This window comes from Hyperolius riggenbachi, chromosome 4 (assembly GCF_040937935.1).
Source record: "Hyperolius riggenbachi isolate aHypRig1 chromosome 4, aHypRig1.pri, whole genome shotgun sequence".
NCBI lineage: Eukaryota > Metazoa > Chordata > Amphibia > Anura > Hyperoliidae > Hyperolius > Hyperolius riggenbachi.
In genome coordinates, this window is record NC_090649.1 from 301,332,992 (window position 1) to 301,360,773 (window position 27,782).

The following is a 27,782-nucleotide window of genomic DNA, read 5'->3' on the forward strand; positions in this document are numbered from 1 at the left end:
AGCTCTCGGGAGAATATGTGAAAAAGTACATGATAGAGAGATACAGAATGGCAATAGAGACGGAAGATAGGAGAAGCAGATTACAAAAAAGAAAGTCCCTCTCACCACGAAAATCAGCCATACCAGGTGAAAAACAAGAAAAAAGGACAGTATGATGCTAAGTAGTACTGTAGACCGGTCACAATCTTTTTGAAAAGGTGATGGAAATCCAACATTCACACACTATAAAACTAGACCCATTCATAAAACTACTGAAGGGTCTATGACTAAGAAAGATTCACTTCAAACTAAATGCAACTTTAAAAAGGTGCCTGGCTGGATGTATGAGATTAGAATGGTGCGGCCTGGCCAATTTCAAGCCCTGACCATGTCTGGGTGTATGCTACATGGGATCAATGGCTACAAAGCAGCCAGCAGTACTGTTAGTCACAATACAAGAAGAAGGTTGTGAACATACCTGAGCAATGTTCAAGGTCTAGGGCATTGGAGGATGGGCAGGACAAGACAGAACAAAAATAAAGGAAGAAAAAAAGAAAAGACAAAACAGTGACTATGAGGCCTGCCTCAAGATGCCCAGAGTCAGAGAATACCCACCAATGGTATCGGAAGGGGGTCCCATTACATTTAGTTAGTACTCTGTTAGGAATTGGAAGAAAATGGGGTGAATTATTCAGTGTTCTTTAGTGGTGCATTAGGCTGACAAAGGGCTCTCTTGAGATTGGCCTTATAGGAAGGGGAAAGCAATGCAAACAAAAAGTCCTTTTAAACTATTTATTCCACTTAAACCCCCAGGCAGAGTCCCCCCAAAAAAAATACATAAGGAAGGTGAGCTTCAATGACCCCAGAAGGCATTAAAATAAATGTAAGGGACTTCTATCAATACTGTTTTGTTCAGTCTGCTATAGCGGAGGAAAAAAGAAAATAAAGGGTAGAGGTGTATTAGGAGGAAGAGGTCTAGATGTACTGTCATACCGCCTTATTCAGTCCTAACATGTTGCACACCATGTCCCGGGAATAGGGCTGTTCCAAGACGTATCGTAACAGAGCAGTCTGTGGCTCAAACAAATCCTGAAAGAAAAGAGAACATTGAATGGAAAAAGCAGCACAATAATGCTATTTTATAGTCAAGTAAATGCAGTCGCAGGTTAAAGTGATCATCACACTCTCCCATGCAGGAGCCATTTTATAAAATGCCAAACAGGGTGTTTTTGCTCTCCACACTTGAAAAAAAAAATACCAACCAAGTGAAAAGATTTACATTTTTTAGTGTGTCACTACTTGTATCATCATCAATGTATAGCAATACAGTACTGTATGTTTATCTAGGCAGAGAATCCGTGGTGTTTGCCACTTTCATAATGTGGAATGCTACATGGAACAATACACAACTGTGGTAATTGAATCAAGAACTCTGTTTACCACTTTAGCTGCTGATCAGATTACTACTTTAGAGCCTTATGCTGGGCATACACGGCACTTTTATGCGCTGGAATCGAGCCAGTGGCTTGATGCCGGCGCGTCACTGCTCGTCCGCGCGGATCGATTCCCGCTCGTCCCCGCGGGCACTTCCTTCTCAGCGCTTCATTTTTGCCTATTGTCCGCCCGAGGGGATCAAGCCGGGAATCGCTCCACGCGATGATCGGACATGTTGAAAATGATCAATCGAGCCATCAGCGGCTCGATTGATAAGAAGAATCTGGGCCATGTCTGCCCAGCATTATAGTAATACAAAGTTAAAGAGGAACTGTAACCAAAATAATGTAATTAATAAAACTGCTTATTTTAATAGTACTTTTTTTTATTTTTTTTTACTTACACACAATATTTAGTTATAAATACATTTGTCAGTATTTACCCATTGTAAAATTTACCCTTACCCTCATTTACATTCTGAAAATGTATCACAGGCAGCACTGGCAAGTGATCTCTGCAGAATGTTCAGTTACTGAGCATTCCGAAGCCAGTAAAGAAACATAGCTGGTCTCCCAGAATGCTCAGGGGGGAGAATTACGCACGATAAACAGCCTAGAACTATCAGTGGGAGGTTGGGCGTACATACAAATATGTAGCATTACCCAGCTATAGGAAGTGTTTTTGGAAAGGAGACCAGGATAGTTAACATAACAGTGGGTATTTTGAATAATTAGCTGCATTCTACTATATGTCGTTACAGTTCTTCTTTAATGGTCTTCAAACTACTACTTGTATAACACTTGCTGAAAGGCGATTGTGGACAGCAGACTGAACTGCCCGACAAGCGCGCAGTTCAGTTACCTTTGGAAGAGAGGCCTTTTTAAAACATGTGAAAAACATGACATCACAAAATGCTAAGCCTACTATGTTAAACATCCTGGATTTATGCTTCAGCTATTACAAATGTTAGATGTATTAATTACGATATTAAAGGGGCCCATACACCTAACGATTTTCCCGCTGATATACAACCGTTTTGATCACAGTGATCGAAACGGCTGTGAAATCGCCGCGCACACCGATGGATTTCCGTCCGAAATCCATCATTCCCGTCGACTCATCCGTGCGGAAGATTTTTTTTTTTTAGAGCGCCGGCGGGTCGAGAGTGCGTCGATAGCAGTGTTCCAATGCCCGACGACCGACGCAATACAGCGGGTATACATTACCTGTTCCGCCGTAGCGCCCTCTACTGTTTAAACTTCCTGCCGGGCAGGAAGAAGAGAAGCATTTCGGAGACCAGACCAGCGCGGAGACGAAGCAGCGGTGTCAACGGGACTCGCGCCGGCGGAACAGGTAATGTATGTGGGGCGGGGAGTGGCGGCAGCGCCACCACCACCACCGATTGTGAACGGTTTCAGGCTGAAATCGGTTCACAATCTGTTTGCAGTAAAGGTGGCCATACGATCCCTCTCTGATCAAAGAGGGATCTATCTGTTGGTCGAATCTGATGGCAAATCGACCAGTGTGTGGCCACCTTAAGTGCCTGAGGCCACTGATGCAGTTGTATCCGCTTCTGTCCGCTTTTCAGCATCTCTAACATTGATGTTTAAGTGAAAAGCGGACACAACTGCGTCAGTGGGCTCTGGCCCTAAAGAAATGTTAACTTCATTCAACCTTACAGATCCAAGAAGTTTCACAAGACATGTTGCAGGAACGACGGCAAGCATGGAGAAATGGGAAGGCTCTATGGTATCCAGATCCTTCCCTCTTCTTAGGCCAGTATCAAACCTGAAGTGAATTTTTCTCACTAAAGGCACACCTGAACTGTGCTGAAATCTGTATCCCTTTACTTACGTGGGGATTCTTCCAGCCCTCTGTAGTCCGTGAGGTACTCTCGCTGGTGGTTCCGATACATGTGTGACCAGAACGCAAGTTGTGCCGATGGTGCATGTGCAACGCTGTCAGCGTGCTCATCCCGATCACGCTCCCATCGTCATTGCCAGGAGCATTCTGCACATGCACAGTTCTTACTTTCAAGAACCGGGCATGCGCATCACTACTGGCGACAGGAACACGATGGAGACATGCATGCAGACGGGGCCAAACATGCGTAGTCGTCATGATTCGTGTTCAGGTCAAACATATAACGGAGCCACCAGCAGGAGAATGGAGGGGACAAAGAGGATGCAGAGGGACCTCACAGACTACAGGGAGCTGGAAGAAGCCTACGGCAAGTAAAAGCTATAGATTTAAGCACAGTTTGGGTGTGCTTTAACCACCTAACTCAAACTGGATGCATATATGCATCCCTTTTGAGACTCTTTAAATCATTTAGGAGGCGCGTCCTGATAACCAGCGGCAGGTGCACGTGCCCGTTGCTTTTTCATGGCGGGACTTAAAGCAAACCAGAACTGAAAATTTAAAGTCAAAACAAACATACACCAGTCATACTTAACTCCCGCATAGTTCATCAGCCTCTTTCTCCTCTTCTACATCCTGTTTGTCCACTGATCAATGGAATTCTCCATCCTCCATTTTAAAAATGGCAATGACCCTGTAACAGCTTCCGGGTCAGTACTCAGTTAAACTGTAACATCGCCCACTTGAGCAATGGGGAAACATGGACATTACTCTGCACATCAGTTTTTCTTTCAGCTATAACTGACAGCAACTGATTTATAACTGACAGAAACTGATATACTTTAGTTCTGACAAAATCTTGTCAGAACTGGAAGGGATTGTTTTTAGAAGAAAATGGTGAGCGTCTGACAGGAACTGACGGCGAGGTAAGTATATAATATTTATTTGCAGGTACATAATGTGTTTATTTTAAATAATTTTACTGGGTTCAAGTTCCCTTTTAAATGTCGGTAATTGGTGGACGGGAACGTGTTCCTGAGCCAATTAAAAGGCTGGTATATGAATGAACATGACTCCAATCAGGAGCCATCTTCATTCGCAATAATAAAAGTTAACGTAAAAAGTAATCAAACCCTTTCTGGCAACCCAGGATAGAGTATAGTGTCATCTGACAGCCAAAAAGTAAAATTAACCACTTAAGGACCGCCCCCAGCCGATGGGCGGCGGCAAAGTCCGGGCCCAAACGACCGCAATACGCCCATCGACGGGGGCGGCTGCGGGCGTTGCTATGCGGCGAGCGCGTCATTCGTGACGCGATCAGCCGCCGGGGACTGGCTCCGTCCCCGTTCGCTGTAACCCGCCGGGTCGTTCGGAAGCGCCGGCGGGTTACTAGCACCCGGATCGCCGCATGTACTTTGTATAATAGGCTTTGTAATGTATACAAAGCCTATTATACTGGCTGCCTCCTGCCCTGGTGGTCCCAGTGTCCGAGGGACCACCAGGGCAGGCTGCAGCCACCCTAGTCTGCACCCAAGCACACTGATTCCCCCCCCCTGCCCCGATTGCCTACAGCACCCCTCAGACCCCCCCCCTGCCCACCCCCCTGCCCACTGTTTGCACCCAGTCACCCCACTAATCACCCATCAATCACTCCCTGTCACTATCTGTCAACGCTATTTTTTTTAGTCCCTAATCTGCCCCCTACTCCCTCCTGATCACCCCCCCACCCCTCAGATTCTCCCCAGACCCCCCCCCCCCCCGTGTACTGTATGCATCTATCCCCCCTGATCACCTGTCAATCACCCGTCAATCACCCCCTGTCACTGCCACCCATCAATCAGCCCCTAACCTGCCCCTTTGCGGGCAATCTGATCACCCACCCACACCAATAGATCGCCCGCAGATCCGACATCAGATCACCTCCCAAGTGCAGTGTTTACATCTCTTCTCTCCTCTAAACACCAACTAATTACCCATCAATCACCCCCTATCACCACCTGTCACTGTTACCCATCAGATTAGACCCTAATCTGCCCCTTGCGGGCACCCAATCACCCGCCCACACCTCAGAACGCCCTCAGACCCCAGCCCTGATCACCTCGCTAGTGCATTGCTTGCATCTATTTCCCCCCTCTAATTACACCTTGAGACACCCATCAATCACCTCCTGTCACCCCCTAGCACACCTACCCATCAGATCAGGCCCTAATTTGCCCCGTGTGGGCTCCTGATCACTCAGCCAAACCCTCAGATCCCCCTCAGACCCCCTTCCGATCACCTCCCCAGTGCATTGATTGCATCTATTTTCCCCTCTAACCGCCCCCTGAGACACCCATCAATCACCTTCTGTCACCCCCCTAGCACTCCTATCCATCAGATCAAGCCCAATACATCCTGTCATTTAAGAGGCCACCCTGCTTATGACCGGTTCCACAAAATTTGCCCCCTCATAGACCACCTGTCATCAAAATTTGCAGATGCTTATACCCCTGAACAGTCATTTTGAGAAATTTGGTTTCCAGACTACTCACAGTTTTGGGCCCGTAAAATGCCAGGACAGTATAGGAACCCCACAAGTGACCCCATTTTAGAAAGAAGACACCCCAAGGTATTCTGTTAGTGTATGATGAGTTCATAGAAGATTTTATTTTGTCAAAAAAGTTAGTGGAAATTGGATTTTTATTGTTGTTTTCACAAAGTGTCATTTTTCACTAACTTGTGACAAAAAATAAAATCTTCTATGAACTCACCATACCCCTAAAGGAATACCTTGGGGTGTCTTCTTTCTAAAATGGGGTCACTTGTGGGGTTCCTATACTGCCCTGGCATGTTAGGGGCCCTAAACCGTGAGGAGTAGTCTAGAAAACAAATGCCTCAAAATGACCTGTGAATAGGACGTTGGGCCCCTTAGCGCACCTAGGCTGCAAAAAAGTGTCACACATGTGGTATTGCCATACTCAGGAGAAGTAGTATAATGTGTTTTGTGGTGTATTTTTACACATACCCATGCTGGGTGGGAGAAATCGCTCTGTAAATGGACAATTGTGTGTAAAAAAAAAATCAAATAATTGTTATTTACAGAGATATTTCTCCCACCTAGCATCTGCATGTGTAAAAATACACCCCAAAACACATTATACTACTTCTCCTGAGTACGGTGGTACCACATGTGTGGCACTTTTTTGCACCTTAAGTGCGCTAAGGGGCCCAAAGTCCAATGAGTACCTTTAGGATTTTACAGGTCATTTTGCGACATTTGGTTTTAAGACTACTCCTCACGGTTTAGGGCCCCTAAAATGCCAGGGCAGTATAGGAACTCCACAAATGACCCCATTTTAGAAAGAAGACACCCCAAGGTATTCCGTTAGGAGTATGGTGAGTTCATAGAAGATTTTATTTTTTGTCACAAGTTAGCGGAAAATGACACTTTGTGAAAAAAAACAATTAAAATCAATTTCCGCTAACTGGTGACAAAAAAAAAAATTCTTCTATGAACTCACCATACTCCTAACGGAATACCTTGGGGTGTCTTCTTTCTAAAATGGGGTAATTTGTGGGGTTCCTATACTGTCCTGGCATTTCAGGGGCCCTAAACCGTGAGGAGTAGTCTGGAAACAAAATTTCTCAAAATGACCTATGAAATCCTAAAGGTACTCATTGGACTTTGGGCCCCTTAGCGCAGTTAGGGTGCAAAAAAGTGCCACACATGTGGTATCGCCGTAATCAGGAGAAGTAGTATAATGTGTTTTGGGGTGTATTTTTCCACATACCCATGCTGAGTGGGAGAAATATCTCTATAAATAGACAATTGTGCGTAAAAAAAATAAAAAAAAATAAAAAAAATTGTCATTTACGGAGATATTTCTCCCACCCAGCATGGGTATGTGTAAAAATACACCCCAAACACATTATACTACTTCTCCTGAGTACGGCAATACCACATGTGTGGCACTTTTTTGCAGCCTAACTGCGCTAAGGGGCCCAAAGTCCAATGAGCATCTTTAGGCTTTACAGGGGTGCTTACAATTAGGCACCCCCCAAAATGCCAGGACAGTGAACACACCCCACAAATGACCCCATTTTGGAAAGTAGACACTTCAAGGTATTCAGAGAGGAGCATAGTGAGTCCGTGGCAGATTTAACTTTTTTTTGTCGCAAGTTAGAAAGAATGGAAATTTTTTTTTTTTGTCACAAAGTGTCATTTTCCGCTAACTTGTGACAAAAAATAAAATCTATGAACTCACCATGCCTCTCACTGAATACTTTGGGATGTCTTCTTTCCAAAATGGGGTCATTTGGGGGGTATTTGTACTATCCTGGAATTTTAGCCCCTCATGAAACCTGACAGGTGCGCAGAAAGGTCAGAGATGCTTGAAAATGGGAAAATTCACTTTTGGCACCATAGTTTGCAAACGCTATAACTTTTACCCAATCCAATAAATATACACTGAATGTTTTTTTTTTTTTTTATCAAAGACATGTAGCAGAATAACTTTCGCGCTCAAATGTATAGGAAATTTTACTTTATTTGAAAAATGTCAGCACAGAAAGTTAAAGTAATTTTTTTGACAAAATTCATGTCTTTTTTGATGAATATAATAAAAAGTAAAACTCGCAGCAGCAATCAAATAGCACCAAAAGAAAGCTGTATTAGTGACAAGAAAAGGAGGTAAAATTCCTTTAGGTGGTAGGTTGTATGACCGAGCAATAAACCGTGAAAGCTGCAGTGGTCTGAATGGAGAAAAAGGCTCTGGTCCTTAAGGGGCGAAAAGACTGTGGTCCTCAAGTGGTTAAAAGAAAAATACATAAAATTTACTATAGCTGTTAACACCTTCTAACTACCATTCCCTGTAATTTCCAAAATAAAATACTTGTACAAATTTAAAAAAAAAAAAGTGACAGCATTTAAAAATAAAAATACACAAATACCGTATATACTCGCAAGCAAGCCTGTAAGCATGTAAGCCGACCCCCCAACTTTCACCTGAAAAAACAGGGAAAAAATGATTGACCTCCATATAAGCCGGGGGTAGGAAATGCTGGACGCCTTATTCCCCTAGTGTGTCCCAGTATCGCTAGTATAGTGCCCAGTATAGCTAGTATAGTGCCCAGTATAGCTAGTAAAGTGCCCCAGTTTAGCTAGTATAGTGCCCCAGTTTAGCTAGTATAGTGCCCCAGTTTAGCTAGTATAGTGCCCCAGTTTAGCTAGTATAGTGCTCAGTATAGCTAGTATAGTGCTCAGTATAGTGCTCAGTATAGCTAGTGAAGTGCCCCAGTTTAGCTAGTATAGTGCTCAGTTTAGCTAGTATAGTGCTCAGTTTAGCTAGTGTAGTGCTCAGTTTAGCTAGTATAGTGCTCAGTTTAGCTAGTATAGTGCTCAGTTTAGCTAGTATAGTGCTCAGTTTAGCTAGTATAGTGCTCAGTTTAGCTAGTATAGTGCTCAGTTTAGCTAGTATAGTGCTCAGTTTAGCTAGTATAGTGCTCAGTTTAGCTAGCATAGTGCCCCAGTATAGCTAGCATAGTTACATAGTTACATAGTTATTTTGGTTGAAAAAAGACATACGTCCATCGAGTTCAACCAGTATAAAGTACAACACCAGCCTGCTCCCTCACATATCCCTGTTGATCCAGAGGAAGGCGAAAAAACCCTTACAAGGCATGGTCCAATTAGCCCCTAAAGGGAAAAATTCCTTCCCGACTCCAGATGGCAATCAGATAAAATCCCTGGATCAACATCATTAGGCAAGTAATTGTAGCCATGGATGTCTTTCAACGCAAGGAAAGCATCTAAGCCCCCTTTAAATGCAGGTATAGAGTTTGCCATAACGACTTCCTGTGGCAATGCATTCCACATCTTAATCACTCTTACTGTAAAGAACCCTTTCCTAAATAAATGGTTAAAACGTTTTTCCTCCATGCGCAGATCATGTCCTCTAGTCCTTTGAGAAGGCCTAGGGACAAAAAGCTCATCCGCCAAGGTATTATATTGCCCTCTGATGTATTTATACATGTTAATTAGATCCCCTCTAAGGCGTCTTTTCTCTAGACTAAATAAACCCAGTTTATCTAACCTTTCTCGATAAGTGAGACCTTCCATCCCACGCATCAATTTTGTTGCTCGTCTCTGCACCTGCTCTAAAACTGCAATATCTTTTTTGTAATGTGGTGCCCAGAACTGAATTCCATATTCCAGATGTGGCCTTACTAGAGAGTTAAACAGGGGCAATATTATGCTAGCATCTCGAGTTTTTATTTCCCTTTTAATGCATCCCAAAATTTTGTTAGCTTTAGCTGCAGCTGCTTGGCATTGAGTACGATTATTTAACTTGTTGTCAATGAGTACTCCTAAGTCCTTCTCCAAGTTTGATGTCCCCAACTGTATCCCATTTATTGTGTATGGTGCTAGACCATTAGTACGTCCAAAATGCATGACCTTACATTTGTCAACATTGAATTTCATCTGCCATGTATGTGCCCATATAGCCATCCTATCCAGATCCTGTTGCAATATGACACTATCTTCCTGAGAGTTGATGATTCTGCACAATTTTGTATCATCTGCAAAAATAGCAACATTGCTCACTACTGCATCTACTAGGTCATTAATAAATAAATTGAAGAGCACTGGACCCAGAACAGACCCCTGTGGGACCCCACTGCTAACAGTCTCCCATTTTGAGTACGATCCATTGACCACAACTCTTTGTTTTCTGTCCATTAGCCAGTTCCCTATCCATGAACACAGACTCTTCCCCAGTCCTTGCATCCTCAACTTTTGCACCAGACTTTTGTGGGGAACAGTGTCGAAGGCCTTTGCAAAGTCCAAGTATATCACATCTACAGCATTCCCAATATCCATATTAGCATTCACTACCTCATAAAAGCTGAGCATGTTAGTCAAACAGGACCTGTCTTTAGTAAACCCATGTTGATGCTGAGAAATAAGATTATTTTCTACTATGAAGTCATGTATAGTATCTCTTAGTAACCCCTCAAATAGTTTGCATACAACTGATGTTAAACTTACAGGTCTATAATTTCCTGGATCAGATTTTTTGCCCTTCTTAAATAATGGGAAAACGTGGGCTGTACCCGAATCCACTGGGACTCTGCCAGTTGCAAGAGAGTCACAAAAGATAAGATAAAGGGGTTTATCTATAACTGAACTTAATTCCCTTAGGACCCGAGGATGCATGCCATCCGGGCCAGGTGCCTTGTCTATTTTTAATTTATTTAGTCTTGCCTTCACTTCTTCCTGCGTTAAGTATTTCATATTACAGTTAGAAGATTGAGACTCTTCTGCCTCTGTAGTTTGCAACAGTGCAAACTACTGTCCCAGTATAGCTAGTATAGTGCCCCAGTATAGCTAGTATAGTGCTCAGTATAGCTAGTATAGTGCCTAGTATAGCTAGCATAGTGCCCCAGTATGGGTAGGTGGGTGGGTAGGTAGCTAGTGTCCCTCCCCGCTCCCCCCGCGGCCGCCGCTGCTATTAGACAAGACAAATAACATTTATATTGCGCTTTTCTCCTTGCGGACTCAAAGCGCCAGAGCAGAGCCACTAGGGCGCGCTCTATTGGCAGTAGCAGTGTAAGGGAGACTTGTCAAAGGTCTCCTACTGAATTAGTGCTGGCTTACTGAACAGGCAGAGCCGAGAATCGAACCCTGGTCTCCTGTGTCAGAGGCAGAGCCCTTAACCATTACACCATCAGCCAACTGCTACCTTAGGCGGCGCGGCTTCCTCTATCCCCGTCCTGCTCCGGTAACTAACTAATTCACAGTAGCGCGCCCCTCGCTGCTATGATGAAGGAGGAAACCAGAGAGAGCGGCTTCCTGTAGCGGCGATGCCGTTACTATGGGAACCGCTCTCTATGGTTTCCTCCGTCATCACAGCAGTGGGGGGCGCGCTGCTGTGAAGTAGTTAGTTATCGGAGCAGGACGGGGATAGAGGAAGCGGCGCCGCCTAAGGTAATAGCAGTGGCGGCCGCGGGGGGAGCGGAGAGGGGCACCACCTACCCATGACTTGCAAGCAAGCCGACCCCCCAACTTTTGGGCCACTTTTGGGGGGTGAAAAATACGGCTTGCTTGCGAGTATATACGGTAGTTAAATTTTCCCTTTAAATTGCATAGAAAAAAGTAAAGCTGAAAACAAGAGCAACCCCAACTTGTGACAAAATAAGATATTGAAAATGTTGGTATGATAAGTAGTAATAAAGTTATTTGCAAATAAATAGGATGAGCGCTGAAAGGTGAAAATTGCTTGCATTCTTAAGGTGAAAACAACCCGCAGGCTGAAGTTGTTAAAGAGAATCTGTATTGTTAAAATCGCACAAAAGTAAACATACCAGTGCGTTAGGGGACATCTCCTATTACCCTCTGTCACAATTTCACCGCTCCCCGCCGCATTAAAAGTAGTCAAAAACTGTTTTAAAAAGTTTGTTTATAAACAAACAAAATGGCCACCAAAACAGGAAGTAGGTTGATGTACAGCATGTCCACACATAGAAAATACATCCATACACAAGCAGGCTGCATACAGCCTTACTTCTGAATCTCAAGAGATCACTTGTGTGTGTTTACCTTGTGTCCCCAGCTTCTCTCATGCACTGAACATTACAGACTTCCTGCAGACAGCTCTGCCTATGTGGTTAATTCCTTAGTATGCGACAGACCAGCTCCTTTCACAGCCTCCAGAGGAGGATTTTTATCCATCTCTCTTCTATCACTGATAAGATAGCAGAGAAGCTGCTGGCTTATGTAAATAAAACACACACTGGAGTGTGCATAGAGGAACAGTTCAACACTGAAGAACTTGGCAGCCTTCCAGACACAGGCCGACAAGTCTGACAGGGGAAAGATACATTGATTTATTACAGAGATGGTTATAGTAGAAAGAGCTGCAGCAAGCCAGATCACATTAGAATAGGTTTAGGAACTTGTAGGATGGTAGAAAAAACGTTGTAATTTTTGTTACAGAGTCACTTTAAGGCTTGCATGAAACAGCAGTAGCATCCCGTGACCATGTTGAAAATCTTACAATTCTCAAAAACAAACAACTATGGTTTTGACTGAGGAAAGTAGGGGGCTCCAATTTGGCATGCCTTCTATCATCTTATCAATGCGAGATTCTGGAATAAAGTTCTCTTCTAATCATCATTGACTAAATTAAGAAATGCATGCAGCTGCATAACAGAGATGAACACCATCTTCTCATAGTTACATCCATAAAATGATCCAGTACATTAGTTCAATTTTTCTCATTAAAAAATCCTGCAAGGAATTTTGTTTAAAATCTACAATTACGGTGAATTAAGGCAACATACCTTGTCATAAGGCAAATGTCCCTTTAATGGAAAGCATAAGCTTAGCGGATCCAGTTTCCAGGAGTTACAAATAGCTCCTGAATTGTTCACAACAGGAAGGAGACTGCAACGACCTGTGAATCAAATACAAAATGAAAGCCTATCAGGTACACAATTCATTTACTCAAAATACCCATTTTTTATATGTATAACCTTGTTGCCTTAATGCACAACAACCATAATGGATTGGTACAGACAAAGTGTACAGTACCTGTTCATCTACATGATATTGTAGATGAATAGATTGTGAAGCGTTACACAATAAAATAGGAGAGTATTTTCCATATGCAAAACGGGCATTTATAAAAAAAAAAAAAAAAAAAATTTTTTTTAAAAAATGGCACAGGACAGAAAGAAAACGTTGGCCCATCAGTATAAGTTAAAATAAATGTAGGTTTCTGCAAGAATTAACAAACATTCTTTAATAGGTTACTTATGTAAGAGTTACGTCACTCAAAGTTACGTACTGTGTCCTCAAAGCTCTCTTTCTTATAAATATAAAAGGTCTCATTTTGGAATATGTGCTTTTGCAAAAAAATTATGCCTGTAAATTGTTTAATACTTTATTCTTGTATAACATGATTTATAGACCTAGTTTTCATTTATGCATTTTATTTTTTTAGCATTGTTCTGGAACAAAAATCTGCATGCTAATAACAGTCAATGTTTTGTTCCTGCTTTCATTATATCCAAACTTTGGTTCGTATTTACAGTGGTTGCAAAAGTATTCAGCCCCCCTTGAAGTTTTCCACATTTTGTCATATTACTGCCACAAACATGAATCAATTTTATTGGAATTCCAGGTGAAAGACCAATACAAAGTGGTGTACACGTGAGAAGTGGAACCAAAATCATACATGATTCCAAACATTTTTTACAAATCAATAACTGCAAAGTGGGTTGTCCGTAATTATTCAGCCCCCTTTGGTCTGAGTGCAGTCAGTTGCCCATAGACATTGCCTGATGAGTGCTAATGACTAAATAGAGTGCACCTGTGTGTAATCGAATGTCAGTACAAATACAGCTGCTCTGTGACGGCCTCAGAGGCTGTCTAACAGAATCTTGGGAGCAACAACACCATGAAGTCCAAAAACACACTAGACAGGTCAGGGATAAAGTTATTGAGTAATTTAAAGCAGGCTTAGGCTACAAAAAGATTTCTAAAGCCTTGAACATCCCACGGAGTACTGTTCAAGCAATCATTCAGAAATGGGAGTATGGCACAACTGTAAACCTACCAAGACAAGGCTGTCCACCTAAACTCACAAGCCGAACAAGGAGAGCGCTGATCAGAAATGCAGTCAAGAGGTCCATGGTGACTCTGGAGGAGCTGCAGAGATCTACAGCTCAGGTGGGGGAATCTGTTCATAGGACAACTATTAGTCATGCACTGTACAAAAGTTGGCTCTTATGGTAGAGTGACAAGAAGAAAGCCATTGTTAACAGAAAAGCATAAGAAGTCCCATTTGCCACAAGCCATGTGGGGGACACAGTAAACATGTAGAAAAAGGTGCTCTAGTCAGATGAGACCAAAATAGAACTTTTTGGCCAAAATGCAAAACGCAGTTTTTTTTTTGTTTTTTTTTTAAATGTTTGGAATAATGTATGATTTTGGTTCCACTTCTCACGTGTACACCACTTTGTATTGGTCTTTCACCTGGAATTCCAATAAAATTGATGCAGGTTTGTGGCAGTAATATGACAAAATGTGGAAAACTTCAAGGGGGCAGAATACTTTTGCAAACCACTGTAACTGGGGAGGGGGGAGAGAAGTTGAGGGTTGGAAGCTTCGGTTTCCGATCAAGGCTGTAAAGTAACTTTTGCTTCAGAGAGGGCAGTGTGGAAGATTAGCAGCTTGGCCTTATAGTCTAGGAAGTTGGAAGTGAGATACGATTTCCTCCATTTCTGTTCAGCTGCTTGAGTTGGAGGGCTTGTTAGGATAAACGATTAGGGTGGCAGCCTCATCTAAAGTAAATGAGAGGGCTAGATTATATTGTGCTGCCGCCTTATTAGAGCATGTAAGGGTGGGGAGGTAGGAGGAGAGGGAGAGGAAGGGGTCTGCTAGGATGGTAGGTTTCACATAACAGGTCTCTCTGCCATTGACCAAGTTAAGGGCTGGGGAGGAGAGCGTTGGATGGGGAGATGGTGAAAGTGAGAAAGTGATAACCAGAGATCATGAAAAGCATGATGTCCAGTTTGCTAAGGGAGGCTGACTTGGAGAATATGAGTATATTAATATGACGGGCACAATAGGTGTGGGTGTGCGTGTGTGTGAGGTGTTGAGAGAGGCGGAGGGAACTGGTGAGGGTGAGTAGCTACAAAACACACAATTTGCTCACTCCCATCTAATGCAATTTCCCACCTGTGTTTTGTAGTATTCAGTTCAGAGGCAGTGGGGGTGACTTCGCTGGGAGTGAGAGGTCCAGGGTCCGCCCACTCTTCCCTCTGGGTTTCGCATGGTGGTTTGGGGGCCCCAGGCTGTCGTGCGAACCATTGTTTGTGAGGGTGAGTAACTGTATGATGGCAGGAGTGTTGGGCTCATCTATGGGTAAATTGAAGTCCCTGAGGATGATGGTGGGAAAGTCGAATTACAGGATGTGGGTAAGCGAAGAGGCCAGGTTGTCGAGGAAGAGTGGAGTTAGAGTAGACAGGGAGCAATATAGGAACACAATGATGGCTGGGAGGGAATGAGGCGGATTGCATGGGCATCATAGGATGAGAAGTGCAGGGATGAGGGTGGTGAGATGACCCAGAAGTTACAGGATGGAGAGAAGAGTAGACCCACCTCTCCCTCAGTCCTGCTGTGAGGTCTGGGGGTGTGGCTAAAGTGTTATCCCCCTAGGAGCGGGCTGCGTCTCAGTACAGTCAGAGAGGGTTTGCCATGTCTCCAGTTGGATGAGGAAGTTGAGTAATTTGGAGAGGAAGAGCTCATGGATGGATGTGAGCTTGTTGCAGACAGATCTGGCATTCTAGAAGTCACAAGGGAGAGAGTGCCTAGGAGTTGGACCGATGGGAAAGAGGTTAGGCTGGGGAGGTCTGTGTTGGGCTGATTAGATGTATGCATGTGTGTGATAGATGTAGCTCCAAGACTGCTGGTCTAAATGGAGTATTGGTCTTCCTCACTCTCAGGCCTGGTGCACACCAAAAACCGCTAGCAGATCCGCAAAATGCTAGCAGATTTTGAAACGATTTTTCTTATTTTTCTGTAGCGTTTCAACTAGCATTTTGCGGTTTAGTGAAGCGTTTTTGGTGTAGTAGATTTCATGTATTGTTACAGTAAAGCTGTTACTGAACAGCTACTGTAACAAAAAATGCCTGGCAAACCGCTCTGAAGTGCCGTTTTTCAGAGCGGTTTGCGGTTTTCCTATACTTAACATTGAGGCAGAAACGCATCCGCAATCCAAAATCTGCAGCAGCCTGGGAGTATGTGTTTCTGCAAAACGCCTCCCGCTCTGGTGTGCACCAGCCCATTGAAATACATTACCCTAGCGGATCCGCACCCGCAAGCAGATCGCAAACAGCAGCGGAAACGCTCCGGTGTGCACTAGGCCTCACAGTTGGAAACAAAAGTAGTCAGGTCACATTTTGAATGCATGATTGCAGAAATAAGTTGTAATTCAAAGCAAGCAGGTGGCTTCACATTTTCAATTAACTTACCACAGATTGAATTAATTCTTGCAGTGGGCCGGAAGCTGTCCATAAAATCAGACACCAAGTTTGCTAACAACTTAAAAAAAAAAAAAAATTAAATATATCTTACACTTTAATACCAGTTTAAGATATATGAAACATTGTATTATATAGGTAATCTGTGATAATATGAAGCACAAGATTGGTCTTTCCCAATAATACTAACTGCAGTAATCAGCTGCAATCAGCTTCCGTAGATCAGTGCAAGATGCATGAGGTTATACAGCATTTTATATATTTCATATGATCTTGCAATTGCCTGTATACACCCGATCAACTGATAAATGTAGGTCTATGATAACTGAGCTCTTTGCCCTGATCCCTGACATATGTCAGGCACTTACACCACCAATTATGTCCACATCCCTAGACTCACATCACCTGCAATGTCCACACCCCTATGCATTAATCCACTAGCCTCTCCACACACGACCCAACTACACAGAACCTTTTCATAACACTATCTTCTCTTAGGCCGGATCCACACTATTAGCGCTTTTCTGAGCGCTTTCTAAAAATTTCTTCCATTCACTGTCATTAAAATCACGGTAAAGATTGCGCTATCAATCACAAAGCGATCAGAAAAGCGCTTATAGTGTGGATCCAGCCTTACAACATTTATGTTACAACTGCTCCGCTATGGTCTTAGGGCTGGTTCAGACGGACGTCTGCGGAGCGTTTTTAAACGCCGCGTTCAAACGCCCGCGTTTTTTTTTTTCAAGAACGCTAGCGTTTAACTGCTAAGCGTTTACAGGCTTTTATTAGCTTTCATGTAGTAGCGTTTGCTAGCGTTGCGTTTTCTTGGCTTTTGCTGGCTTTTACAGGAAGTGGGCGTTTTTAAAGGGAAAGGGCTTGGTTATGTGTCTGCAGGAAGCGGAAATACCTTTGTACTTCCTGTACTCCGAGTGCTGGTGACATACTTTGCCCAGAGCTCTGGTTTGTATTGTGAATTGCGTTTTTCTTGCTGGAGATATGGATGAGATTCAAGCGTGCCTTGTTCAGCTGAAGCTTGTGACTCTCAGGGCGCTTCTGTCGAGGCCTCCGACGGGTCACAGGGTGAGTGCTGGGAGGCTGTGGGTTCATCCTATTGTTGCAGAGAGATCCAGTAGAGGTGCATTTATGTCCCTTTACCACGATCTCAGAAGACATCCTGCTCGTTTCTTTGGCTACGTGCGGATGACCGTGGATTCCTTTGACGAGCTGTTGGTCCTGCTATCTCCTTCCCTTCACAGGCAGCATACCAACATGCGTTCACCAGTGAGTCCTGCTGAGCGTCTCCTGGTGACACTGCGGTGAGTACACCTAATGTATGTAGTTTATTCGCTGTGTGTTACAAGTGTTTTTTTGTGTTTGTGAAGGCTAATTTTTTTTTCCCATTTTTCTAGATTCCTTGCTACGGGTGAGACTTTTGCCTCCTTACACTACCAGTTTCGTTTGGGTAGATCAACAGTGCAAGGGATTGTTCACGACACGTGCCAGAAGATATGGGAAGTCTTGCAGCCAATCTTCATGCCTTCACCGACTGAGCAGTTGTGGAAGGATGCTGCAGACTCCTTCCTTAAAAAGGCCAAGTTTCCAAATTGTGTTGGTGCCGTGGATGGAAAACATATTCGGATACAACTTCCAAGTGGTTCTGGATCACGGTACTACAACTATAAGAAGTACTTTTCAGTGGTGCTCATGGCAGTTGTCGATGCCAACTATAAGTTTCTGACGATTGATGTAGGATCCTATGGCAGTACTGCAGATTCCAACATCTTCCGATCGTCTCTCATTGGCAGCCGGTTGTACAATGGTACTTTGAACCTTCCGGGGCCTAAACCAATCCAGGAACATGGGGAACCAATGCCACATGTGATGGTCGGAGATGAAGCCTTTGCACTTCATGTCAATTTGATGAAGCCATACCCAAAGAGAGATCTGGACACAAAGAAGAAGGTGTTTAATTACCGTCTCACCAAAGCCCGCCGTTTTGTGGAGTGTGTGTTTGGAGTGTTGTCTAACAAATGGCGGGTTTTCCACAGCACTCTGGTGATGACCCCTGACCATGTAGACAATGTTGTAAAAGCAGCATGTGTACTGCACAACTTTGTGCGTGAAAAGGAAGGTGTGAATTACGATGAAATTGTGGATGCGGCCTTCACAGATCACACTGGCAGCTTCGTACGTCACACCTCAGCAGCTGGAACTGTCCGTGACAAATTTGCAAACTATTTTGTATCTTCTGTGGGAGAAGACCCCTTTCAATATAGCCAGATTTAATTTAAAAAAAAAATTCCTTTTTTTTTTTTTTCCCTGTGAATTGTATGGTTGTATGTTTTCTTACTGCATGTTGCCTGTAATAACCGCATGCCACTTCCTGGAAAAATCCTTGGGAACAAGCATGCGGTTATAGTGGGCCTTGGGGAAGCAGCAAAATATGGCATGCTGGTCCATATTGTGATGCTTACTTACTCGCTTTGTAAAGGGTGGTGGGGCGGGTAGCATTGGGAAGCAATAGCCACTTGCCACTTCCCGGAAAAATCCTTGGGAACAAGCATGCGGTTATAGTGGGCCTTGGGGAAGCAGCAAAATATGGCATGCTGGTCCATATTGTGATGCTTACTTACTCGCTTTGTAAAGGGTGGTGGGGCGGGTAGCATTGGGAAGCAATAGCCACTTGCCACTTCCCGGAAAAATCCTTGGGAACAAGCATGCGGTTATAGTGACCCTTGGGGAAGCAGCAAAATATGGCATGCTGGTCCATATTGTGATGCTTACTTACTCGCTTTGTAAAGGGTGGTGGGGCGGGTAGCATTGGGAAGCAATAGCCACTTGCCACTTCCCGGAAAAATCCTTGGGAACAAGCATGCGGTTATAGTGACCCTTGGGGAAGCAGCAAAATATGGCATGCTGGTCCATATTGTGATGCTTACTTACTCGCTTTGTAAAGGGTGGTGGGGCGGGTAGCATTGGGAAGCAATAGCCACTTGCCACTTCCCGGAAAAATCCTGGGTGAACAATACACATTGAATAAAGTAAAAACTGACATTGTTTTTCCGAATTATTTCTTTTTAATAAAAAAAAATTAACAGAAAACATTCTCCGTTTCAATATTATTCATATATGAACTATATGTAACTGTATGTACAAAAAATATTTACAAAGCCTTGATGTGCTAACAACAGGCACAGGAGGAGAGCCTTAGAGGGCCAAGGTTTGTGGCTGATGGAGAGAAAGTCCATCACCTCATGGGGGACCCTCTGCCTGTGGCCTGGGGGAAGCTAAGCAGCCTACCAAAGCCACAGACAGATGGTCCTACCATGAGGAGATGGACCATCTCCCCCTCAACCACACATGGTGTTTACAGTGGGAGCACATAAATGTGTATGCTGTGCTACAACAGTAGCTCACACAGTAGGAGGCACAGGAGGAGAGCCTTAGAGGGCCAAGGTTTGTGGCTGATGGAGAGAAAGTCCATCACCTCATGGGGGACCCTCTGCCTGTGGCCTGGGGGAAGCTAAGCAGCCTACCAAAGCCTCAGACAGATGGTCCTACCATGAGGAGATGGACCATCTCCCCCTCAACCACATATGGTGATGTACCTGCTCAACCAGCTCTCCCAGCTCCACATTGCGCTCTGCTGCTGTCGCCATCGCTCTAGCCTGTCTCATCACTTCCTTTCACATCATCACTTCCTTTCGCATGGAATTATGGTTCTCCTTCCTGTTCTGTCCCCTCCTCCAGACGCCTTTGCAGACTTTCACTAGCTTTTACTGGCGTTCGAGCACGTTCGAACGCTACGCGGCCAGACGCAACCGCCTTCCAGAAGCTGCATGTTGCTTTCAGGACTAGACGCGACGCCGGGATCAACCGCCAGGCGTTTATGAAAGCTTGCAAAAGCCAGCCATAAACGCTCCCATTCACTTGAATGAGACGGCGGTAGATCCAAAAAAACGTCGCGTTTGAAAGCCCGCGTTTAACGCCGCAAAAACGTCCGTCTGAACCAGCCCTTACACAAAAAACAACATTACGCCATGCACAGCAACAAAGTAGAAATGGAGCGGCAAGCAGAGGTCACGTTGCCCCAGTACCCCCGCTCTAGCCCCTTCCCAAACTAAAGGCTCATACACACATCAGACTATAGTCTTTGGAAAATGAAAGATCACAGACCAATCTTACCACCCTTCATGTAGTATGAGAGCCATACTCTACACAGTCTTTTCTATGGAGCTGAACTCCACATCAGAAAAAAATCTTTGCAAGATGCTGCACACACAGATGCTGTACAGACACAAAACATCAGTTTCCTGCCAAAAATCCATTCCTGCAAATTGCAATGATAGTCTATGAGATCTGCAGATCATCATACACACATGATTTAACTGACATTCATCTGCAGATCAGACAATCATCCGCAGATCTAAAAATCCATCCTGGTGGATCTAATCTGCAGATGAATGTCAGTTGAACCATGAACCACTAATACTAAATACCTTTCTTGACTTCTAACCCTAACAAATGCCAATTTCCCTTCGCAATATCCCCCTATTGCTAACCTACTTAATCATTGCGCCTGATCCTCACATTTTGCCATACACATTGGTTTAGTGAATGATTGTTTTGTGCAATGTATAGGTACACACACCCACACACTGTGCAAAGTACACGTACCCATGTGTGCTGTGCATGTTCTCACTGTATGTACGCATATCTGCATATTGCCATACACAGTGACCATTAAAACTGACACTCTATTTGTAAAAAGTAAATGCTTTACTAGGAAACATTTGGAATAAAAACAACAAGAGGAATAATACACTGTTGATGTGGAAAGAACAAAATTATTTTGTAGAACAATATATAAAAAGGTAGATACTCATGTCATGCTGACAATAATACAAAACTCTAAAAATATCACAACGTTTTATTTTGACACAGAACGGCTGAGAACCGTATGTTCACTGCCTTCCAGTCATTACAAACAAAACAAAAAGGACAAACAAAATCGAAAACCTTACCCAATGTGGCAGCTTTCCTTCTGGATAAAGTTTGCGAATTTCTGTTACTGCAAGGTATGCTGGAAGAAGACACGCATTTCGATCCAATATATAGGCCACAACCTGCAACAGCCAAGATCAACATCCTCATGACCACCTCAGAAAGTTCTACTTACTCACATAACTGCCTAATATGCTAGGAAAATTGAAGCAATCCTGTACCTGCACACATTTATAAGAAAGGTCAATATCTGTATCTTCAAGTAACAGGCATGCATAATACAGTATGCCCCCATTACTTCCTATAGTTGATTTCTGCTGCCAATTCTCTTATTTTTTTGCCTACATGAAGGCTGCCATTTTGCTTGTGATGCCAGCACTTCCACATCAACTTTGTAAAGTCCTCAGCTTTTTGTCCTTGTAGGCAATCTTCCTGTTATATGTTAGTCAGACAAAGCAGTCCATTCTTATGTCCTGCTTACTGTTCCATCAGTTAGCTATTATAAATGGCACAGGACTTTCAGCAACAGTTAGGTTAACATCTATTCAGTCTCCTGTCTTCTTTTCAATGTTTTGTTCTAGCAAAAGGTGAATACCATAAATAAAATTCACAGCCAGAACACAATGTAGATGTACTTGATAATTTAATTTTAAAATTTCATGAAAAAAAAAAAAATGACCATTTATGGCTCTTAATTTTCTATCATTTGATTACGAGAAAGCATAAATAAAATAAGTGGAAGTAAACTGAAGAGAGAAATAATTTTAATCTACAGAATTATCATTGTCCTAGAGTCCCATCCTCTTGATCTGGGTTTACAGATTTGAAAGGTTTATTTATTTCCAATTTAACAGTGCACATTGCCTGGCTGTTCTGCAAACCCTCTGCCTCTAATGCTTTTAGCCACAGACCCTGAAAAACCATGCAAATCAAAATGTTTGACTCAAGTTTGACTGCATTCTTGCAGGGCTGTGGAGTCGGAGCAATTTTGGGTGCCTGGAGTCGGAGTTGGGAAAAAATGCACCGACTCCTAATAAATTTGTAACTGTAATTAAAATAGAAAATATGATAAAATGTTCTATTTCTCACATAATAGTCATTAAAAATAATGTATATATACACAAGATATATACAGTAATAGCTGTGCTCAGTCCACAAAAATGAAATAAACCAATCAAAATTAGTTACTTGTGCTGCTTCAATAAAGCAGTCCCCGTATTTTTAACCTCCTGGGCGATAATCCCGAGCTGAGCTCGGGGTATATCGCGCAGGAGGATTTCTCAGGCCCTGGTGGGCCGATTTGCATAATTTTTTTTTTGTTACACGCAGCTAGCACTTTGCTAGCTGCATGTAACTTCCGATCGCCGCTGATCCGCCGCGCAGCCCCCGACCCCTTGCGCAGCCTGGCCAATCAGTGCCAGGCAGCGCCGAGGGGTGGATCGGGACTCCCTCTGACGTCCCGACGTCCATGACGTCGGTGACGTCATCCCGCCCCGTCGCCATGGGGACCGGGGACGCCCAGCAGGAAATCCTGTTCTGAACGGGATTTCCTGCTTACTCTGAGCCCAGGGCTCGCTACATGATTTAAAAAATAAAAATTTTTTAAAAAAAAAAGTGCTGCGCCCCCTCCTGGGCGATGCAATAGTATCGCCCAGAGGGTTAAAGTCAGATATACACATCTGATTGTGACTGTATATATGATGTGTGCACAGGAATCTTATATATACACAAAATAACATTTATGCTGTAAGTATAAAACCTGATGTGTAGCCGTGTCATAGTAGAGATGGTCAATGAGATGTAAATAATTCTGCGTTGATTCTGATTTATGCAAATGTATGCACTCCCTTTGCTCATGAAATCCAATAATTTGATATGTTGTTAAAATTTGGTTTGGTGACTACAAATTAAAGGGTACCTGAGACGGATGAAAAGTAAAGTTTTATACATACCTGGGGCTTCCTCCAGCCCCCTTCAGGCCAATCAGTCCGTCGCTGTCCTCCGCTACCTGGATCTTCTGCTATGAGTTCTGGTAATTCAGCCAGTCAGCACAGTCCAGCCAGGAGCGTTCTGCACCTGCGTAATAGTGCTGTGCAGGTGTAGTATGCTCCTGGCGGCGGAGTGTGTGCATGCGCAATACGCCAGACTGGCTCAAGTACCTGGACTCATAGCAGAAGATCCAGGTGGCGGAGGAGGACAGCGAGGGACTGATTAGCCTGAAGGGGGCTGGAGGAAGTACCAGGTATGTACAAAACTTTAATTTCATCTGTCTCAGGTTTACTTTGTTACACAGTAGTACTATACTCTACATATGCACTCCCCACAGAGCTTCAGGGAATCCACTGAGAATGTTGTGCACATTGAACACAGAGGTGTTGTCTATCACCCATAAACCTGGTTCAGATTGTACATGAAGAATGTGTAATAGAGGAAGAATCTCCTCATTCTCCTGCAGAGGACCTGCACATCACTCTTACATGTACCCAGAGTTACATTGCCTAGGGCCTGATCCATGTTCAGAATGTGCATGACGAATGTGTAATAGAGGAAGAATCTCCTTATTCCCCTGCAGAGGACCTGCACATCACTCTTACATGTACCCAGGTGCCTAGGGCCTGATCCAAGTTCAGATTGTGCATGAAGAATGTGTAATAGAGGAAGAATCTCCTCATTCCCCTGCAGAGTACCTGCACATCATTCTTACATGCACCCACACTTACATTGCCTAGGGCCTAATAGATGTTCTTTGTTCCGGTTTGTACCTTTTACAAGTACTCTTACCAAGGAGTTTTAGTCTAAAGGGAATAAATATAGTAGTCTACATATTTTTCTCACTTCAGTTGTCTTGTAAAATTCCTAAGCGTTGGCAGTTAAGAGACGAATTTCACGTTACATACTTTTAATCAACAAAATTGTAATATGCAAATTAGAGGAGTCGAGGAGTCGGAGGAATCCTAAACTGAGGAGTCGGAGGATTTTTGGACCGACTCCACAGCCCTGCATTTTTGCGCATGCTTGTTTCAGGTGTATGATTCAGACACTAATGATGCTTGAAGGATCAGCAAGACATCAGGTAACTAGCATTGTTTAAATGGAAATAAATATGGCAGCCTCCATATACCTCTCATGTCAGATGTCCTTTAGGCTACTTTCTCACCAAGACGTTGCGTTTTAAGGGACGTTATGGTCGCATAACGTGCCCCTAACGCAACGCATGGTGGTGTTGAAGTTGGACGTCAGATTTAGCTGCGTTATGCAGCTCTCAAAGCAGCAGCTCCAGGTTAGTGATAGGAAGTCCGGATCTTTTTAAGGATTCGGATCATTTGAATCGGATCATTGAAAAGATCCGGATCTTTGAACCGAATCATTTGAATCATTTTACTAGGGAAGCAGACTGGGTGAAATGACTTTCTTACAGACAGACATCCACTGTGAACCGAATCGTTCATTGTGGTGATCTGGATGATTCGACTCACAAAAAAGATCCGGATCAAATTAACGATTTTTTCATGATCCGGACAACACTACGAGTTCCACCACGAGTCACCACAGTGCAGTGAATATTATTTAGCCATGTGGCTGGCCGCAGAGGAGGAGGGGAGACCTCCTTCTCCAACATTACTGAGCATGTGCAAACAGTCTAACGTGGCTTAGTTGAAGAGAACGTACAGCATGCAGCACTTTGTTTAAACGTGCTGCGTTACTATGTAATGCAACGTGTGCACTGTGAACAGCTCAATGATTTTACAGTGCTGTGAGTTAGGCTGCGTTACTGGCTGCTGTAACGTGGGACTTTAACATCCCACTGTGAAACCAGCCTTAAAGAGAATCTGTATTGTTAAAATCACACAAAAGTAAACATACAGTGCGTTAGGGGACATCTCCTATTACCCTCTGTCACAATTTCGCCGCTCCCCGCCGCATTAAAAGTGGTTAAAAACAGTTTTAAAAAGTTTGTTTATAAACAAACAAAATGGCCACCAAAACAGGAAGTAGGTTAATGTACAGTATGTCCACACATAGAAAATACATCCATACACAAGCTGGCTGTATACAGCCTTCCTTTTGAATCTCAAGAGATCATTTGTGTGTTTCTTTCCCCCTGCATCTCTCATGCACTGAAGTTTCAGGCTGCTCTTTTCTTCCTGCAAACAGCTTTGCCCTTGTCTGTAACTCCTCACTATGTGAAAGCCCAGCCAGCTCAGAGGACGATTTATCCAGCTTGTAAAAGATAAGAGAGAAGAGAGAAGCTGCTCTAATCTAAATAACACACAGGCATTGTGCATATAGGGGCCTGGAAGGGGGAGTTCATAGCAGAACGACAACACTGAAGAACTTGGCAGCCTTCCAGACACAGGCTGACAAGTCTGACAAGAGAGAGATAAGTTGATTTATTACAGAGACTGTGATAGTACAAAGTGCTGCAGTAAGCCAGAACACATTAGAATAGCTTTTAGAACTTGTAGGATGATAAAAAACAGGATGCAATTTTTGTTACGGAGTCTCTTTAAAGAGAACCTGTACTGAGTAAAATTATTTAAAATAAACACATGAGGTAACTTCAAATTAACATTACATAGTTACCTTGCCATCAATTCCTCTCAGAAGCTCACCATTTTCTTCTTACAGTGATCCATTCCAGTTCTGACAACATTTTGTCAGAACTGAAATATATCAGTTGCTGTCAGTTATATATCAGTTGCTGTCAGTTACAGCTGAGAGGAGAACTGATGTGTCCATGTTTCCCTATGGCTCAAGTGGGCGATGTTACAGTTTAACTGTGTGCTGACCAGAAAGCTGTTATGGGGTAATGGCTATTTTCAAAATGGAGGACGGAGAATTCCATTGATCACAGTGGACAAACAGGACGCAGGAGAGGAAAAATAGATTGAGGAGTAGACTACACAGGAGGTAAGTATGACTTGTGTGTTTATTTTGACTTTTAATTTTCAGTACAGGTTTTCTTTAAGGTGTATCTAGACCACCTTGTCCACGAACCATCTAGTGTGGGTACAAGGCCTAAAAGCAATTATTTATACACCACGCATGACCCTAAACAAAACCGGACGTTAACAAAAAGAAATAGATGTGTGTTCAGTGCTCCTGCAGAGGAAAGCAGTTAAGAAAATATATTGCTCTATGAACAGTTTCAGATTATTTCAAATGTTTGCTACAACAGCTTAGTTTCATGTCTAATGAAAACAGAGAACAAGCAACTATAGAATGGTGCTGTGATGGACAAGTTACCTCTCTTGCTGCTAGAAGCTGCTGTACAACAGCAGAGCTTACAGTGTTAGGAATTGTGTGAATTTTTTCTAGGATCACTTTCAAGAGATCTCGAACACCCTAAAAGAAAAATGACAAAAAGTGATGAGTATTAATAAGAAGTATAGTTTACTAACTGATAATATGGCCTACAACATACATTGGTAACAGGTGCTATGTAAGGATTCTACCACACACTTATTTGTGCTTCTGCATAATAATTATTATTGTTACTTCGTACTTCTGATCTGTACATGATTGATATTGTAATATCAATGGAAAATGCCATGCTTTCAGTACATTTTCATAAGATGCAATGTGTCTAACCCATTGAAACAAAAAAGGTCAAATAGCATATAGTACCTTTAGTGCAGTTGGCTTTATCTTAAAAAAATAAAACAAGACACTGCTTACATTACATAAAGACCTGTATTTTTAAGGCGGCTTACATCTCCTACTGTTGATCTCTGCAGAGGGTGACATTACAGTGTGTTTTACTTGACAGTCGCACCACAGAGATTAGGCCGTGGGGTTTATTTGGAATATGGATGCAGGAGGGGTATTTATGTTTAAGCAGCAATCCATGGATTGGTGGAAATATGTACTTGTATACAGTTATCCTGGCTCTTATTCGGTACATCTGCCGCACAAAGGAAGTTGCAGGGCATGCTGGGTTTTCTTTTTTTTTTTACTTCTTTACTTTTCCCTCAGACATAACTAATGCAGGCTGATTGGCTGAAGCCTCTTTCCCTCCTGTTTTCCCCTACCACACGTCTGTTCCTCTCCGATTGGCCAATATTTCTCATTTTCATCCCTTTTTTGTGCAATTACTGACTGAACTGTGAATTCTCAATTGTACTAGAAACTTCTGAACTTAAAATAAAATGTATGGCTATCCATCTATCATTTGAAGCTCAAGAGAAAGTGGGTAATTCAGCAAGACAATTACCCATAATACATATGTCGATCACTAAGGAATGATTAAACTAGAAAAAGTTAAAGTTTTGTAATGGCAGAGTAGTCCTGACCTTTATCCTACTGAAACACAGGACCTAAAATAAGGCAGTTCATCGAAGGAAACCCACCAACATATTTGATCTGAAGCTGTTCTGTAATAAGGCATGGTCTAAACTCCCTCAAAGTTGCCACTTTGTAACTAGAAACATGATGCACAAGAGTGGGTACACCAGTTACCTTTGACAAACACTAAAGTT

The 27,782-nt window shown here is 43.1% G+C and overlaps 1 protein-coding gene across 2 annotated transcripts in view; it reads right to left on the reverse strand.

Moving 5' to 3' along the window:
* MED23 (mediator complex subunit 23) overlaps window positions 1-27,782 on the reverse strand; it is a 150,840-nt gene that overhangs the window by 106,219 nt on the left and 16,839 nt on the right. Inside the window, exons 6-11 of one of the 2 annotated variants that reach the window (XM_068231571.1) lie at window positions 26,551-26,649; window positions 21,324-21,425; window positions 16,291-16,360; window positions 12,595-12,707; window positions 973-1,068; window positions 458-475 (exon numbers count right to left, since the gene is read on the reverse strand). In XM_068231571.1, the coding sequence (XP_068087672.1) occupies window positions 458-475; window positions 973-1,068; window positions 12,595-12,707; window positions 16,291-16,360; window positions 21,324-21,425; window positions 26,551-26,649 (498 nt within the window). The remainder of the gene's footprint in view (window positions 1-457; window positions 476-972; window positions 1,069-12,594; window positions 12,708-16,290; window positions 16,361-21,323; window positions 21,426-26,550; window positions 26,650-27,782) is intronic. The other variant, XM_068231572.1, reaches the window with a different exon arrangement.